General features: G+C 38.8%; 1 protein-coding gene across 1 annotated transcript in view; it reads left to right on the top strand.

Moving 5' to 3' along the window:
* The window catches only part of LOC119775281 (diacylglycerol kinase beta), a gene marked incomplete at its 5' end in the record, with an annotated part of 150,721 nt that overhangs the window by 70,089 nt on the left and 62,346 nt on the right, over positions 1 to 18,286 (top strand). Inside the window, one exon of the mRNA XM_038273207.1 lies at positions 2,145 to 2,209. Coding sequence (XP_038129135.1) covers positions 2,145 to 2,209 — 65 coding nt within the window. The remainder of the gene's footprint in view (positions 1 to 2,144; positions 2,210 to 18,286) is intronic.

Here is an 18,286-nt window from a genome sequence, read left to right as displayed (position 1 = left end):
TGTAGTGTCCAGGATGAAATCGAATGATCGACACCAAAATTTTGACGATTGGTCCTGTCTCTGCTATTTGGCTCATGCAGAATCCCCCCCTGGCTGCTTCAGAACGGCTTCCATTGTGCATGTCCGATAATGTCCTTAAAACAACCTTAAACGTTCTTTTTTTAAAATATGCTACTCACCGGGTCGTCAGCGCTGTTCAATGACGTTCCAAAAAAAGTTTCGTGAAGAAAAACCGTTCCTGTCTTGTTTTATTTAGCATTTTGTAAATCCCAGAACTATTTTTTCCGATACATCACAACCGCTTATAAACTTCCGCTTCCCGTTCGAATCTGAAGCGTTGCACACTCCAGACCACTAGTTGGCGACGGTATCCTCTAGCGTCAAACTCAAATTTCCAATATGTCCTCCTCAAGAATCCACCTTTCGTATTCCATTTTCAGAGTTTTTTAAAGTGTTTAACAGAGACGTTAGCACCTCGAGATCGGAGTACACAGAGTGACGCAGAAACACTTGGGCCTTGCGAAAAGACTACAACTAAGCGTAAACAGGCCCCATTTCCGTTTCCGTAGGCGGAGGGATATTGACTATTCCAACAGAACTCAATGGGATTTACAAAATGCTAAATAAAACACTACAGGAAGGTTTTTTCTTCACAAAACTTTTTTTGGAACGTCATTGAACAGCGTTGACGACTCGGTGAGTAGCATATTTTAAAAAAAGAACGTTTAAGGTTGTTTTAAGGACATTATCGGACATGCTCTATGCTAGCCATTCTAAAGCAGCCAGGGGGGGATTCTGCATGAGCCAAATATCAGAGACAGGACCAATTGTCAAAATTTTGGTGTCGATCATTCGATTTCATCCTGGACACTACAGAAAATGGGCTAAAAGTGTTAAAAACCGGAATTTTCCTTTAAACAAAACTGTCGTGTCTTTAATGGCTTTTTTGAATTTTGGTAACGCTTTCTTCTACAGTTCATCAATAACCACGTATTAACATGCTAATAACAGAGCAAGTTACTCTATATTACTAGGTAGCAAGAAAAACTGTGGATTTTTATAAGTGCCATGCTTTAAATTTTAGGCAGACAAGGTAACGCCAGACGTCTTATATTTAAAACCTATTTTACCAGGTAACTCAGTCATTTCACCGACAGCAATAAATTAATGTCTTATTATCAATTAAAATGCAGTTTATTATTTGGCAACAGAAAACCAAGCCTAGAAGACAGCAAGCCAATCTTCACACCTAAACTCTTATTTATATGTAAATAAGTTACAATTTATTTTGTAATCCAGTGGTAGATGTTGGCCACTGATAGAAACCGTTATGTTGTGACCTAATGGTGATTACCCACCATTAGGTCACAGATTAACACACAATTGTAATAATTACATGCATAATAACCAATTAAAGTTTTTTCTCATTACCAAGTTATATATGGTGACTTGCTATGTTATTCCATGTTTATTGATGTACTGTAAAATTAGGGGTGTGCAAAATAATCGTCATGACGATGCATCGCGATTCTAATTGTTGTGATCTACTGCATCGATTCTTGATGCAAAGTATCGATTCTTAATTTTAAAAAAGGAATAAATATAATACATGAACGGTTGGCGCAAATCCGCCAAAAACAAGTGGAATACAGCTTCCAGTTAGCAGATGTCGCTGCGGATGTGTTGACGCCCGCTGCTTTGTGTCACAAGCATTTCCGTCCAAGGGATACTGCGACGAGTCATTCATAAACAAAACACGGAGGAGGCTGAGGCATCTCAATATTTCAAGTATCAAGATGTATCGTGATAGAATCGCATCGTGGTATGTGGACCGTGATTCGAATCGAATCTGGACTTCTTTGGCAATACCCACCCCTATGTAAAATAAAGCATTACTTGAATTTTGGTGTCAAACAGAAACATGGATTATCACCATGGGTTCTTTGAGTTGCTTTTTCCAGCTGCTCAAATGTATTTACAGTTTTTCCTTCTGTTTTTCTACTCATTCAGTATTTATCAAAGCATTATAATTCATGGATTCCTGATTGGTCTGATTAACATTGTCAATAAATGGCCTTAATTTTGCCTTTGACCTCTTGATCATGTCATGCAGGTGATGTTGTCTCCCTCTCTCCTCCATACAGGATGCCTCTATCGCCCACCGCTTTCATCTGGTGAGGGAAAAACACCCTGAGAAATTTAACAGCAGGTCAGTAACAGAGCTTTGATGCAACAGTCTGACTGAGATTATCACTTTTTTGAAAAAAAAAAGAAAAAATCAACTTAAAGAATGATGTATGTGGTACAGATGGAGCTTTCAACTAATTATGGAATCAGGTTTCTGGAGGTCAGAGTGAAATAAAGATAAACTTTAGTGGATATGACAGGGATTTGAGTCACTATAATATAGAACTATCTTTAAACGGGCTGCAGTGGGTGCAGGTGAGCAGTCTGATTAAAAGTTAACTTAGAAGCTAGCAGCCTGGCAGAGGAAGGTCACATTGCAAAAACGATCCAGAAATAAGTCAATATTTCTTAAATTAAGAGCATTCACCCTTAATATAAGTAGGTAAATAAGATGATTTGCCAATGGAATTTGTATTTTTATTCTTAAAATAAGATAATTAGATAATATGCAGTTGCAATATGACAAAGTAATAGTTTTTTTCTTATTTTAAATGTAAATTGTCTTGTTTCATTGGCAAAGTGTCTCACTTCCCTCGTCAATTCAATAAAAACTCACCTATTTTAAGGGAAAATGTCTTATTTAGATTTCATTTTTTGCAGTGCAGCAGTGAGAGTCCCAGTCAACCCTATGAAAGATATAGAGAAATGTCTCTTCTTTCTAAGAATCTGTCTCGGTCTTGGATGTAATCTGGTGCAAATGATGTAAAATAATCTGCTACCATATACAATATTGGGTCATTTGTGTTTTTTCTGTTTCCATGGCTCTGAAAGGCTACAGGATATTCATTCAGAACAGCCTAATTACGTACAGGAAAGCTGTAAGGAAAACTGCAATACCTCCAGTGGGTGGCAGTAATAGAAAAACCTGTCACTGAAGAATTAACTAAATTCGACCTGTGTTTAACACGCATTTATCGGTTACAACCAGTGAGAGTTAGAAAACGATGTGTCGGGAATCCGGCGTTCCCTCCGGGTCTAGAGATTCTCAATCACTGACGATGGCTGATGTTCATTCATACAAAACGTGTGAGGCATCCTTTCTCAGAGCTGGTCCTTCCTAACCTGAAACAGATAATGCACTGTGGACAATGACGTTCATGGACCTTCTCAGTTCCCCTCACTATTCTTTACAGGGCCTTCTTGTCTGCTGTTATATTGCTACAGTAGCAGCCATTCAAAGTGGCCCTTCCCATTCAATTGCCAGCCGAATGGCAGCCCACTTCCATGCAACTCCTAACCTGACTCCGCCAGATGGATTTGCTCCGCATATCCATCTGGAAACCTTCCGTTGAAGTAATTTTGGGAAGGGGCGAAAATACTGGTTAGCTGATTGGCCTATGTTGGTGATAGACGGGCCAAATAAACCAATCAGATCAACGAAGCATATGACGTACTATCAGAGCGACGACGAAGAGGAGCCAATTGATAGATCAAACTCTTGCCGAAACCATTTGGGAGAAGAGCAAAAACATCTTTTCCTCTGAGAAAAGCCTCCAGAGCAGTGTTTTGCTCTTCTTTCAATGAAGAAATACTCTGTAATTCCGATAAAACTTGCTCGATAGCCACGCTAACGCTAGTTTCATCGGCTGAAGCCACCATGTACTTTAGACTGAACCGTCGCGCTTGTCATTGCGTCACACCTCAACCCGCCTCAAAGCCAACGCTGATTGGACGTCCGTTTGGTGAACGGCTCCAAATTTTCTTCAACGGAGAGTCTCCAGACTGATTAGCGAGTGAAATCTTGAAAGCTCGCGAGATCAGGATGGTCTCACGAGGCTATGCAACTCCACCCTTGCACTGAGTTACAGGGTCTGACCAGAAAATTACGCTTCTCTTTAGATCTTAATGTCCACAAATCATGACAGAAAGAATGTTTTAGTAGAAAGATTGATGTTTAAAACGGAATCTTAGGGGACAAGCCAAGGACCACCAAGGGAACCATCAAGGAAAGTGGGGACATTTTGAATGCTACTACTGTATAGAAAGAATGAACTACAATAAACTAAAATACAAATAAAACAAGAAGTTTCTGCCATCTTAACTTGCCAGCTGAGTTTCTCTAGGTATCCATTCCCGACCAACTCCTTATTATTTCTTCCCTTTCCTTTTGCTGAGCCTGTATCTGATCCCAGTGGTGTTTTTCCACCAGGTGAGGTCACCACATGGGTACACCCAGGAGAACTCGTTGCTATTTTCTATGCCTTCTCCATGGCTTATGATGCTTAGGGATCTGTACCTCCAAAACATGCTAATCAACCCAGCCACACTGAGAATCAGGTTGAAGTTTCAACACATGCAGGCTTTGGCTTTCTCCTTCAACATTTATTCATTCTGCCATAAATGAGTTCCATCTGCACCTTTATGAGTAACACAACATTTTGTGTTACCTACTGAAACTGCAGTGGGTTCATAACAGGACCAACGATCAGTGTGATGGAGTCAGAGGTGTTCTTTCCCAGGATAGAAGTGTTCAAGCAAATAATGGCAAAAAGTCTCTTTTGGAAATAGAATTTAAAGCCAAGTTAAAGCTTGAATACAGGATTCTGATTCTGGGTTTATTTATTGTGCATCATAGTTTGTCTGTGATGGAGAGTGCATTCTGTACTTTACTGGAGAAGATGAAAAAATGTTAAATCTAACAAAAAGAGTCAAGGATAGTTTTCAAACCAAATCTTTTTTAAAGGAAAAGTCCGGTCAGCAAGGAATAATCAATGCATCATCATACCTGAAACTGATACATTCACTGTGATTTCATGAATTTAGCTTAAATAAAAGATATTAATTGTCGTTGCGATCACTGAGTCTGGGAGCGGCCATTTTTGCCCAAATACACTGCGTAAAGCTCGCCGTAGATTAGAACCCATCAGATAACTGCGAATGTAACCTAAAAACTCCAAGCGACCCGCTCTGTTTTTGTACGTTTGTAGTCTCTGAAACATGTCCAGCCAACAAAGAATCTGCTGTGAAATATTTATGTCGATTTTGCCTAAAAAAAATCTGAGGATATATTATGTTGTTAATTTTCATTGCAATATTGCTCCGTTGGAGTCGCCAGCTTGTTATGCTAGCAGAAAAGCGCTGTGGCATTATTTGGTCATTCTGGGGCTGAGGGTCATGCTGCGGAAAGTCCCGCCTCCCAAACTGTGATTGAGTCTGGTTGGCCGGGCTATACGGCAACCTAGAGAGACTCTGCATCACACTGATAACATCATACTTGCAATAAATGGTGAATCTTTAAAATAGAACTCAACTCAGTGTTTCTACTTCATTTTGCACCATATCGAGTTTTTTTATTTATTTTAGCACCGCTCTGAACCCTCCACATCAGTGCCTTTTGCACCAGGTGTCTCCTACACTGTTTACACTTTGATCACTACTGCACTCTATGAACGGAAATGTTCATTTTCACTGCTAAGCTGCTGCTCATTCACTGTCGGTAAGCTGTATGTAACGAAATTTCGTTTTGTGTACAATCTGTGTATGCACTGACCGCTGCTCTACATGCACGCTGACAGAGAACATAGAAAGTCACACTATGTCTGCGCTCCTGCCCAGTCACTGTCCTTACATGTCACGCTATTGCTCTCGAGTCTGAAGAAACACCCCAGTCGCTTCACCTGTTCTGCCGGGTCAGGTCTGCTAACATTTCCTCCTCATGTTGGACGTCAGGAGTTGACGTCAACCGGCTACATCAGAACAAGGTTAAACGCGTACAGAGAGGGAGATGAAGATTGCACACACTATCAAACGTCTCACTACTCCATACTTATTTTTTTTTAAATAATTTATAAGTGTTTAGAAACAAAATAAGTTAAGAAATTAAACTGATCTGACATTAGATCAATTAAAAAAGTCAAATTATGCTTTTATTTTATAAAACTTAACATTCACTCCCTGTTAATAATCCCGTTAAGGAATCAAAATTTATATACAGAACATTTTATGAAATCAGTCTATTAGGATGTTATAAAGTCCCACTAATCTGTGTTCATGACTGAATGGATGAAAACATTTCTTACCCTAACAGAAGAGGCCATCTGTCATGATGGGATTAGATGTCTAACCCATATGCAGAAACACATGGAGGTTAGGAGAAAGTTCAAAAGGTTTATTTACAAAGGTGTAAATAAAATGTGAACAGGAACTTGGGTGGTCACACTGGTCACGGCTGGATCTCCACTGAAGAGGACAGAGAGGTTAGATGAGTTCCAGGTAAACTGCTGTTTATCAGATGATGGGGGAATACCTGCTTAGAAGTGGAACTGATCAGCAGGGGGTCCAGAGGCTAGTAGGCAGGCAGAGGGCTGAGGGCTAAGCTGAGACGGAGACAGAGGGCAGGCAGGCAGGTTTCTGGCTGAGAGATGGGATTCAGATCTGCAGAGGGGAAACCTTGTGAGTCCAGAGGCTTATCGGCAGGCAGTGAGCTGAGGACTGAGGGCTAGGCTGAGATTGAACTGAGTGCAGGCAGGTGGAGAACTGAGAGCTTGGCAGAGGCAAACTGAGTGCAGGCAGGCAGATTCCAGGTTGAGGTCTCTCTCTTCAGTGTTTCAGGTTTCCAGGCAAGTCAGGTTCTGAGAGACAGGGAGAAAACAAGGTCAGACAGGTTCACAAGAATCAGGCAAGATCTGGTAGACTGGCTCAGGTTTTGCTGGTACCATTACTGGCAAACACTCTGGCGCTGGAGTGTCAGTCTCCTCCTCCTTAAGTAGGAGTCCTCCGGATCCCAACAGGAAGCACAAGCCCTCAGGAAGGGATCTTCGGCGCCCTCTGGTGGGCAAGCCTCCGGATCCCAACATCATCTAACTTTCACCAATCTTGACCACAACTATTTTCCTTCAGCCTCCAAAAAACCAAACGTCTTTAATAAATCCTTCTGCTGCATATCTTTTAACAACAGCTTATCCTTTCTGATGAAACTTTTTCCAAAGATCAAAACTCTAACATCCTAAACTGGCCTACAAAATGAGACTTTGTGCAGTTTTTTTGTAAAAGTTTTGCCTCTGATTTCAGAGGTAAGCCTGTGCTGCTGCTATGCCTCTAAAGTGCTGGACAGCCTTGTACCATCTCCACTATATTAGGGTTGTCCAGTATGAAGTCTGAATTTTGCCGAAAGGGCGCAGAAATGATGAATACCAGTACCAGCAGTTTTATTTAAAACGCATGTACATAATCTAATTTCTAAACGCTATTTGAGCATTTCATATGAGTGCTCTGTTACTTTATCGAAGTGTGTCTTTATACTTTGGCAGCTTTTGTCACTTTGAGGAAGGAATCAGATTCATGATTGGATACTTTCCAGGAAATGTCGCCTCTTGCTACTATGCAGCGGCTAATTGCTGATTAAACCAGGCAACACAAAAATATAATGTCATATGTTTAGGTTGACTGTAGTAAACAAGAATTAGAGTTAGCAAGCTAGCGTGGACCACAGATTAATAATAGCCGAGTTTTTAATGAATCTCTCACAATTTTAGCCAGTAATAGTGACCTTACATGCCATCCAGAGATGTCAAAAGAGAAGTGTGATTCCAATGCTTATTTGACAAAAATGTTTCCTCACCTCAAAAAAAAAAAAAAAAACACAGGAGGAAAATATTAATTGAGAAAAAATAGTGAGATTTATTTATTAAACTAAGGCTAAAGAAGAGGTAGTTGATCATCCAACATCCAGACTGCGTGGAATTCAGCCTGTAGACCAAACACATGAGTTTCTAGTATGATATTTCTAAATGGTCAACAGCCGGTATATGATACTCATTTAAAAAAAAAAAAAAGTACTTTTATCTATTTTGGACGTTTATCCAAAGGACACATACCATGGACTGTAATTTGACCAAAAATCTTCTGGAAGCCAATAGATCGGTGGAACCCCCACCTACTACTATTGGATGAACACTGTGGAAATAATTTAGAAGATGGAGAAAAAACATGAAAAGTTGAGGAGAAAATCTATAACAAAATGCTAAATTAGACAAACAATCATTGTGTAGGCATGGAATGAAACTCTTAACAAAAAAAAACACCTTAGGCGAGTGTAAAAACTAATTTTGCATAATTTGATATGTTGATTCAAATTTTTATGTTTCCATTAACGCCTCTTAATGTACGATGGAGTATTACCAGAATAAAGCAGCAACATTGCAGGAATAAAGTCGTAATATTATTAGAATAAACTCATAATATTATGAGAATAAAGTAGCAACATTAGGAGAATAAAGTTGTATTTTATGACAACTCTTCCAAGAAGCACTTTCTTCCCTAAAATGAGGAATGTGGAGCATCATGTGAAGTTATACTTGGTTTGACAAAAAAGGAAATCTTTTAGCAGCAGCATCAAACTGGGCAGGATGTCAAAGTGGTGGAGCTGGTCGCAGCTTGAAGCTTTCTTTCTGAAACAGGTTTTTCTGTGATGACTTCATTCTCGTAATATTACAACTTTATTCTCGTAATATTAAGATGTTATTGTCATAATATTATGAGTTTATTCTCGCAATAAAAAAAAAATCTCTAGATTGGCACAAATACTCAGTCGTACTTAAAGGAATAGTACACCCAAAACATGATTAGCCTTCATTTTCTACTCACCCCCATGCTGAACAACACTCTGGAGTACTTTTTTGATATCTCAAATGCATCTGGAGATCTGGGAGGCTTCTTGCTGTCTGCTGACATTCAAATAATGGAGGTCTATGGTGCCCGAGGCAGAAAGGTCCATAAAAGTCCACAAAAAACGTGTCAATATTCCTCCATACTGCTCGTCCAATGTATTCCAAGTGTCCTGAGTGGGTAGCATCCATAATTTACCTGAAACAAAGTCATTTAGAATGTTTTTAGAGCATAAACAGTAGTGTATAGGATTTCCTAAAAGCGCGTTCACGAGTCTACGGAAACCGCGGCAGACCAAACCAGATGAAAGTGCGCATTCAGCGTCTGCTCTGCCGATAATGCAAGCGTAGAAGAAGAAATGTGCTGTTTACCTGTGCAAAGAAAGAAACAACGAAAGAAAAATGTCTGAGGACTTCAGTGTTGAGGAAGAGCATGAGTTCTTTGCCGAGCTGAATGCGCACTTTCATCTGGTTTGGTCTGCCGCGGTTTCCGTAGACTAGTGAACGCGCTTTTAGGAAATCCTATACACTACTGTTTATGCTCTAAAAACATTCTAAATGACTTCGTTTCGAGTAAATTCTGGACGCTACCCACTCAGGACACTTGGAATACATTGGACGAGCAGTATGGAGGAATATTGACACGTTTTTTGTGGACTTTTATGGACCTTTCTGCCTCGGGCGCCATAGACCTCCATTATTTGAATGACAGCAGACAGCAAGAAGCCTCCCAGATCTCCAGATGCATTTGAGATATCAAAAAAGTACTCCAGAGTGTTGTTCAGCATGGGGGTGAGTAGAAAATGAAGGCTAATCATGTTTTGGGTGTACTATTCCTTTAATGCGACACTTCATAATTAAAAAACATTGATGGAAACCCGTCTTCTGATGCATTAATGAAAGAGGAGCTTAAAGTCCACAGAGACGTGCCGTTTCTTTCTGACGCCTGCCTGTAGCATCACAGCTCCAAAGGAGTGTGAGGAGTCAGAGTCGCAGCTCTCTACCCAAACACAGCCAGTGTGAGGAAGAGGTGACACTAGGGGGGGGTGAGAAGGAGCGCCACCGGCCGCATGAGAGAAGCCAACATGCTGACACCGTGGAGTGGTGAGTGACAGGGAGGACAATAAAGCTAAGTGCTACACCAGGCCGTGGGCCTCTCTCAGGGGTCAAAGGTGATTTATCATGTGCACCAAAGGAAGACAAACTGCGCCCTCTGAACACTGACTCCTTTGACTTCACACTGCTGTGAAAATGGAGGGAAACGTCCCCCCGACTCCCAAAGCATCAGTCAGATCCTAATAAGACAGTCACAGTTGTCCGTCAGCTGTCTCCTCTACCCACAGAACAACGGGCCCCAGTGTTGGCTTACTGTAAACACTGTACAGAAGGCAGATGGTGCTATTTTCTGTAGCACACTGTCAATAACGTGTGCTTAGTAAACATCAGAAGCGGTTTCATTAGTGAAAGAGCCGTGTAGGTTAGCGCCTTTAATCTGCCAGCTTACATGTGCCATACAAGCCAGGCTCTCTATATAACACCTTTAAACACGTGGGCCTCTCTTATGGATCAAAGCAAAGGCCCTCGTGGAACAGATGCATTCTCCTTTTATCCCTTTGTCGCTCTGCAGCCTGATATCTGTTCAGGGACCAAAGCATTCATTGCTAAAATTCAAATAATAAACAACAGATGTTTTCTTCCTCTTTCTCTTGTCTTGCTTATCTCCTTTAATTTGCAGAGCAGCAAACTAATTATCTGGTGAGGGAAACGTAAGATGTATGATGTTCTCAACACGCAAATAACACGGAACACGTCTCGCTCCCATGTGAGTCCCTGGCTTTGAAAACAAGCTCTGATTCTGCACGGCACTGTTAGACGGCGGCTAGCCCAAAAGTCTGACTGGGAGAGTTCAGGGAAGATTCGCAAATTAAATTCAAAGCAGGAATTTTATGAAGCGAATTTTGTTTATTATTTTTTGCAAGAAGGGAACTTGTTTTATAAATGGAAATATTAAAAAAATACGAAATGCAATTCAAAAATGAAACTTTGGAAAAAGGTTTTTAGAGTAACTGTTGTTTTCTGAGATTTTATCTTTTCTAATTATTTTGTGTCAGTTTTTTTTTATTCTCGTCGTGTTTTTGAATTGTGTTCTTTTCCAATTAGGTTTTATAGATAATATTCTACTGATACATTTGAAAAAAATAAAAAATTGCTAACATCTATGCAGACCAGTACAAGTGCATCGTAGCAAAACAAGACAAAAAGGAAAAATTTAGTCTCAAAATCTTTTTTGGATAACACTTTCACACAGAAAAAAAAACTGGACTTATGGAACCCTGGTATGGCGTTCACACTTAGAAATTAAACTAAGTCCAATCCCATAAAAGGATATATAGGTATAACTCTTTTAAAATTCTTTTTTTTTTTTTTTTTTTCCATTTACTAAACATGTTTATTGAACATTTCCATTTAAGAATTGTTTCCTTTTTTGAAACAATAATGGAGCCAAATTTACTCCGTATAATTAACTGTGAATCCAATAATTTGGAGCTATGTAGATGTTCCAGAAAAAAATGAAAAGTATAAACTAGTGAGGACCAACTTTCATTTTCCAGAACAATAGACCAATTACCAGAGGAGATTTAGCATTTTCTGGATTTCTGTGGATTAACGTTGTCCCACAGGCTTCGATTTCAGGTCAAAGTCTGTTTGTTAAATGTTTTGATTGATGTTTGTAAAAATAATACTGGTGCTAGTAAACCTGCTGACGGCGCTGTAGTTTACCTCCAAGCAGAAAGGCTTTTTGACTCACCTGAGATTTGCCCTAAATGCTGCTAACCAAAAGAAAGTTCTTCCTTTCACAAACTCATTGACAGGTAAATCTAAAAAATATATTGAAACATTTAAGAACCTTGGCATGAAATTGATCAAAAGCTGTTCTTTAGATTTTATATATGAAAATGTTGAGGATGAAACTGGGGCTTTGCTTTAGTAATAGGTTTAGGTTTTTTTCAGAGCAGGAAAGCAGCTTGTTTTAAAGACCTTCCTGGAACTGATTACTGGGATGTTGTGTCTATGAATGTAGCGGCCACTTCTGTGCTTATGTTGGTTGTTTTTGTTTGTTTTTTATCATAGATCATTAACATTCATAACAGGGTATAATTCAATTGAGTTTATTAGTAAACTCGTGAGCTCATCATGGCCGTTTGAATCTATGTCCTATTCCGTTCTAGCCTGAAAATCTCAAAGGAAAGTAAGAATCGTACCTGCCAAGAAGGACATTTTGGGGTAAACTGGACAACAGAACTGGTTATTCATTGTTCAATTCAACCTAAACTTCATAGAAAGATAAAAAAGAAAGTAATGGCTCCCAATAAAAAAACTAATTTTGTATGTATGGCTATTAAAGATGCTCAATGCATCAGAATAAATGAACAAGAGAACATCTAAATATATGTGATGTCACACACAGTTTTTGCAACACAGTGGCTTGTCATCCGGGGTGCCACAAGGCTCCGTTTTAGGCCCGACACTGTTTTCAATGTCAGTGAAAATGTGTCTGATGCTTGTGCACAGAGACAGTTTTTGCATCAACAAGTCGGCCTCAGCAGATGGCCGCTCACACTGAGCCTGGTTCTGCTGGAGGTTTCTTCCTGATAAAAGGGAGTTTTTCCTCTCCACTGTCGCTACAAGCACGCTTAGTGTGAGGGATTGCTGAAGAGTCAATGAATTAATGCAATCAACAGGTTTTCCTTAAATGGAAAACTTTGAATCAATTTAACTGGATGATCTGGTTGAACTGGAAAGTGCCTTGAGATGACAGTTGTTGTGAATTGGTGCTATTCGTTTAATTGAATTAAGAAAAAATAAAGAAACAACAAGCCAGGGAAGTTATCTAAATAATGGTTACACTGCACTGTTTACCATTTACACTTTAGGATAGTACTACCTACCTATGCAGACGGGTGGCGGCCTAAGAAACTGAGCGGGTCAATTTTCTAAGCCAAGGCTTTGCTTTGGTCCACTCTATAAAGCCTTGAATTCAACGCTATTTTGGACATTTTGAATTGAAAAAGCTTCCTGGATGGGAAGCGAAACGTCTTCAAACTTGGAAACAAAGTCCAATAGATTGTTTTTTGACTTTTTCGAATGACCTGGATGACTGAGAATCTCATCCAGCAGTCTTGCCTAAGGACCCACACTGGCATCTCATTCCCCCCAGCTGAGATACAAATCCAGAAGGGTGACTTTCCACCGCACTAACCAGCTGCCAAAACTACATGCTGTTTTTATTTTGCTGTAAACTTTCTGCTCCGCATGGCGTTTGTCTATTGATGCTCACACTTGCTCTATAATCTTAGTAAATCCTGAACTCTTCTTTTGTCAACACAGTAAAAAACCAACAGATTTTACTTTAATTAGAGTAATTATAACATTGAGTGTAAATCTGCCCAAGAGGTAATAGTCAGTGAAAATCGGACAGCCATGCAGTGTAACTTTTACTCTATAGTGTGTCTATTACCTGCCTGAGTCTTAGAGGTCTTCTTGATTTTGAATAAAATTAGTAAAATTAACCTTAAAAAGTTGACACTAGAGTAAATTTTAAACTAATTTAGATGAAATGTTATCTGAAACAGAGTTATATTCAAATCTGTAGGTGTTTGAGTAATAGTTAACTTTTTACTATGTAGTTAAACTAGATTTATTGTCACTTGTTGCATAAAGTTTATCAGGTAACAAACCAGAAAAATAAAACAGCTCCTCCAGTACATTAATCTAATTGATCTTGAATGTTTTCTATAACCGCTTCTTCCCTGAAATGATTTTTTTCTAAATGTCCTTGCTGAGAGTTTCTGGTAAATGTATGAGATTGTATCATGTTTTTTTACATAACATAAAGCTTCAGGACACCTCTAGAAAAGTCCCGTAGCTGATAATCCGGTTAAAGATGTTTTCAGGGCGAGATTCACAGAAACTGCTGCTGATGAGGTGAATATTTAATAACGTGAGAGCAAACGATCATTATGTGGACACGCTGCTGATACTAATAACACAACTGTTGACACAACAGCCATGTATAGTGTGGGTGTACCTGCACCAAAGCTAGATGCCACCATCTTGGAAGAGGAGACTACAGAATCCTCTCAATCCAGCAGAAACTTTATTTCCCTAAAAGGACTCTTTCTGTCGTATATCATTTAAATTATTACAAACAAAAAGAAAAATATTACAACAACAGACCCTGGGTCCCATCCCTCCAGTCAAACATGTCATTGCAATTAGTACAAAGTTTTGCTTGAAAGTTTACATGTCCTCCCATTAGAGAAAATGATAAATTAACTCTAGTAATACCATAAACAGAAAGTTATTAGAAATTACTATATGATAATTTAGTAACATAAAATACTAATTTTGAATTTTTATTTAAAACAAATAAATTCTAAAAATCAAGCAGTGAACCATCATACCACCAACAGATGCAGAAGGCTGAGTGAACATCACCTGAGCAACGCCAGAGTTCAGTGCTGCTCAACAACACATCAGGCTTTTTCTTTACCTGTTTTATTTATTAAAGATCCAATATTATGCAAAATTCACATTAGAAAAAATGTTTAATGATCATATGGGTCCTGAAGCTTGTGTTTGAGATTCATAAATGTAACAAAACTATTTCGCCTCTGTCATTGTCTTTCTTCACCTCTTAACTAATATTTGCTCTGCTTGAAAAAATCAGTCCCCTGATGATGTCATCAGGGGGGAATAAGCTATCCAGAGTGGTCTGTAGCAGCCCATACGTAGAGCTACGGCATTCATCTAATGTATTATTCCTTGCTCCTAACCGCCATCATTACGCACTCTGACTCTTCTCCTCATGGCGGACTGTGGAGGCGTGGCCTTTGGGAAGACGGGAGCGTCGAAATCTAAAACAGCTCGTTTAGAAGAGGGCAGAATGGGGAGATTGCTTGTACATGCTGCCCACATAATATGAGAGATTTTACTGCACAAAGGACAAAAACATGCTCTGGGGGCTTGTAGTTTGTTGTTGTATTTTCAAATGTAAATATATACAGCTTTTCTGTCTTTAATGGAAGTAGATAGATAGATAGATAGATAGATAGATAGATAGATAGATAGATAGATAGATAGATAGATAGATAGATAGATAGATAGATAGATAGATAGATAGATAGATAGATAGATAGATAGATAGATAGATAGATAGATAGATAGATAGATAGATAGATAGATAGATAGATAGATAGATAGATAGATAGATAGATAGATAGATAGATAGATAGATAGATAGATAGATAGATAGATAGATAAGAAGCAAGCAAGCAAGCAAGCCTTTTGCAGGGTCCTGGAACTTTTTTAGCACTAGGAGCTGAAGAAAGTCTTAAAGCCATAGAACCCCTTTTATTTTTAACCATCACATGCAAACAGCTAGCATGGACGGATTCAGTTTTATGTACCTGGAACATCTTCATCTAACACAAATGTTAGCTTTTTTTTTTCTCTGAATAATTGTCCTTCTGTCTCTTTCCCCTTAATGCCTCCCCAGTAAGCCATGCTGCCGTCAAATCACAGGATTAGAAGCATACTTGAGATCACAATTAGGAACAGTTGTGATTCTGAGCGAGGCAAACTGCCTAACCTCATTAAGCCGCTTCCACTTGAGACCGTCTGTAAAATATGCAATTAACTCATGTTTTTTCCCGTCTCCTATGCACAGCGAAAGCAACAGGGAGGCTTAGCTAAGCCTCTCTGCCGTTATTCCCATGTTTCCGAGGCACAACTAATGCAAACCTGGGACACAAAGGATCTTCAATCATTTTTCATAAAATCCAGTGAGAGGAATGAGGCTTTAATCTCCCATTATGACCTTCCAGTTCAGAGCCCCCACTTTGTGTTTGTCTGCAGGCCTGAGCACAGTTGGTTTGTTAGCTTTCTGAGGGCCTTTCAAATGAACCGCTTTGCAGCAACGCTGAAGTTGGAACCCTGTGGTCGTAAAAGAGCATTTTTGGGGTTAATTTTATAACAACGCTCTCGTCGTCAGAAACACGGCGTCCTTAATCACTAACAGGAGCAGTGACCTGAAGACCTGACCGACTTTTGTAACCCTACCACCTCCCCTCACATAGCTGTTGTGAAATCAGGAGGAGGAAAGGTCAGATATCACCACTGATTAATGTGGACATCAGGTTTTGGCTCAGCTCACTTTTAGCTAAGAAACAAGCTGAGCATTGACAGCTATACTGGACAGATTAAGAAGAAAACTCATCTACTGCATCATAATAAAGAGGTCATTGCACATTCCTCCAGTTTACTGATGATTTTCTTTATACGTTTGTTAAATGGCTAAAATAATGAGCAAAACAGATTCTGCCGCAAAGTAGCTTGCAGCATTTATCCATGTTTTGTATGTCATATAACATAAAACCTTAATATTTTTACTAAATCGAGAGAAAATGTGACTTTTTTTTACATCTTTATGATTAAAATATGTAGCAATTGTTATATTATTCTACAGTAGAGCATCACAAAACCAGAAACAAACTCAACTTTGCCCAAACGGAAGTTACAGGATATGCAGACATTCATTGAAGGAAAGATTTACTAATTATTCAAACATTCACTGATTTTCTCCATTCACTGCAGGTTGACTGGGGAACTTGGTCATAAGGATTGATGGTACAGGGCGTCGTTTTAAAGTTAACCAGTCAGAAAATTAGGAACAATATTTATGGTTATTTAACATGTTTTAAGGGAAAAATAAGGGGTTTATCCCCCCCCCCCCCCCACCCCCCCCCCCCCCCCCCCCCAAGTCATTTTTTTCACTATGTCATTCATTCATTTAAAAAAAAAATCTTACTTTGTTAAATAAATATTTAGTTTGGAGCTAAATATTTATTTTGTAAGTTAAATATTTTTTTAAGTAAATATTTTAACTCCAAATTAAATATTTAGTTTCTTACATAAATATTCAGCTCCAAATTACATATTTAGTTTTTCAAATTATTATTTAGCTCTAGAGTAAATATTTGGTTTCTTAAATAAATGTTTAACTCCAAACTAAATACTTATTTTCTTAAATAAATTATTTGCTTCAAGTTAAATATTTAATTAGCAAAGCTAGCATGTAGCTATGTAGCTAGCACCAAGCTAGCTACATTAGGGTGGCCAGATGTCCGGCTTTAGGGCGGACAGTCCGGATTTTCATTGCACTGTCCGGCGTCCGGCGCTGCACCCAGCCGGACGTGTATTTGTCCTCCTTTACCCCCAGATTCCACATACTCCGTCAGCGCTCCGCCCCGCTCACGTACGGAGTACTTGTCTGTCATGTAAATCAATGAGAGCTGTTCCACATCCTCCGCTCGTCACCGCCCACGTACGTCTTCTCCGTCCTTCACCGTCAAAATACGGAGCTGAGCTATTTTTTGCTCCCCTCCGGTCCGTCCAGATCAAGACCCGCTATTGCAATCGCACCAAACAGAAAAAAGAATGTAGAGAAGACCCGGTTTGTCAAATTAAATTATAGTAAAAACAGATCGGTATCTAGAAATTAGAGCATAGTTTGTATATATTCCCAAAAACTAAGAGCAATTAATTAAATAATTGGATGCAGACTATTGGTGCTTCAACAGACCAGGAAGAAGTCGTGAGATTCTAGAGTGAATCTCACAACTTTAAAAGAAAATTCTTATTGCAGGAATGGATGAAGAGATGATGAGTTTGGAAGCAGAGAATAAACAGAGTTCATACAAACTATGTATGATCCTAGTTATCCCTGTTACAAAAATCGGCAACAGAAAGAAAATATTTGGGCAGAAACTGAACATCTGCTGGATGATGATGGGGATTTTTTTAATATGTCAGATTCAATTAAGCGTTCACAGGTTTTATACAGGAATGAGGAGCTCTAATTTAATGCTCTTTTAATGCTATTAGAAATAATTGTAATGCCATCAACAAGTATCATGTACACAAGTTATTAGTTTACATGAAATAAGGAGCTGTAAGCACAGTTCCATGACTCAAGTTTATATATATATATATATATATATATATATATATATATATATATATATAGATAGATAGATAGATAGATAGATATGGATAGATAGATATATAGATAGATATGGATAGATAGAGAACATGGTGAAATCATCTTTACTCTCGACAGGCTGCAGCCATGTCATGAATTCCTCTTTTCCAGCCACTTTTTGCAGTTTGCATCGTCCTATTCTCTAGCTCTTTCTCGAGCTTCTTTTCCAAACAACTGCTTTATGATCAATTGCAGCAGTTCTGCGCAAATTAATTGTGTTAAAAAAAATTGTCACTTTTTAAACACCACAATGTATTAAATAAATACAAATGCTGGGAACCAATTCTTTTTTACATTTCTTTAATATTTAGTTCTATTCAGCTACACAAGCATCCTCTTTAAACTACTAAGAATTGTGCTATAAATGTGACTTTACCCGATTCTTATGTAC

This window comes from Cyprinodon tularosa, unplaced genomic scaffold, assembly GCF_016077235.1.
Source record: "Cyprinodon tularosa strain WSP-4 unplaced genomic scaffold, ASM1607723v1 ctg860, whole genome shotgun sequence".
NCBI classification, from domain to species: Eukaryota; Metazoa; Chordata; class Actinopteri; order Cyprinodontiformes; family Cyprinodontidae; genus Cyprinodon; species Cyprinodon tularosa.
Note: the sequence above shows the minus strand (reverse complement) of the source record. Positions and strands in the feature narration are given on the sequence as shown.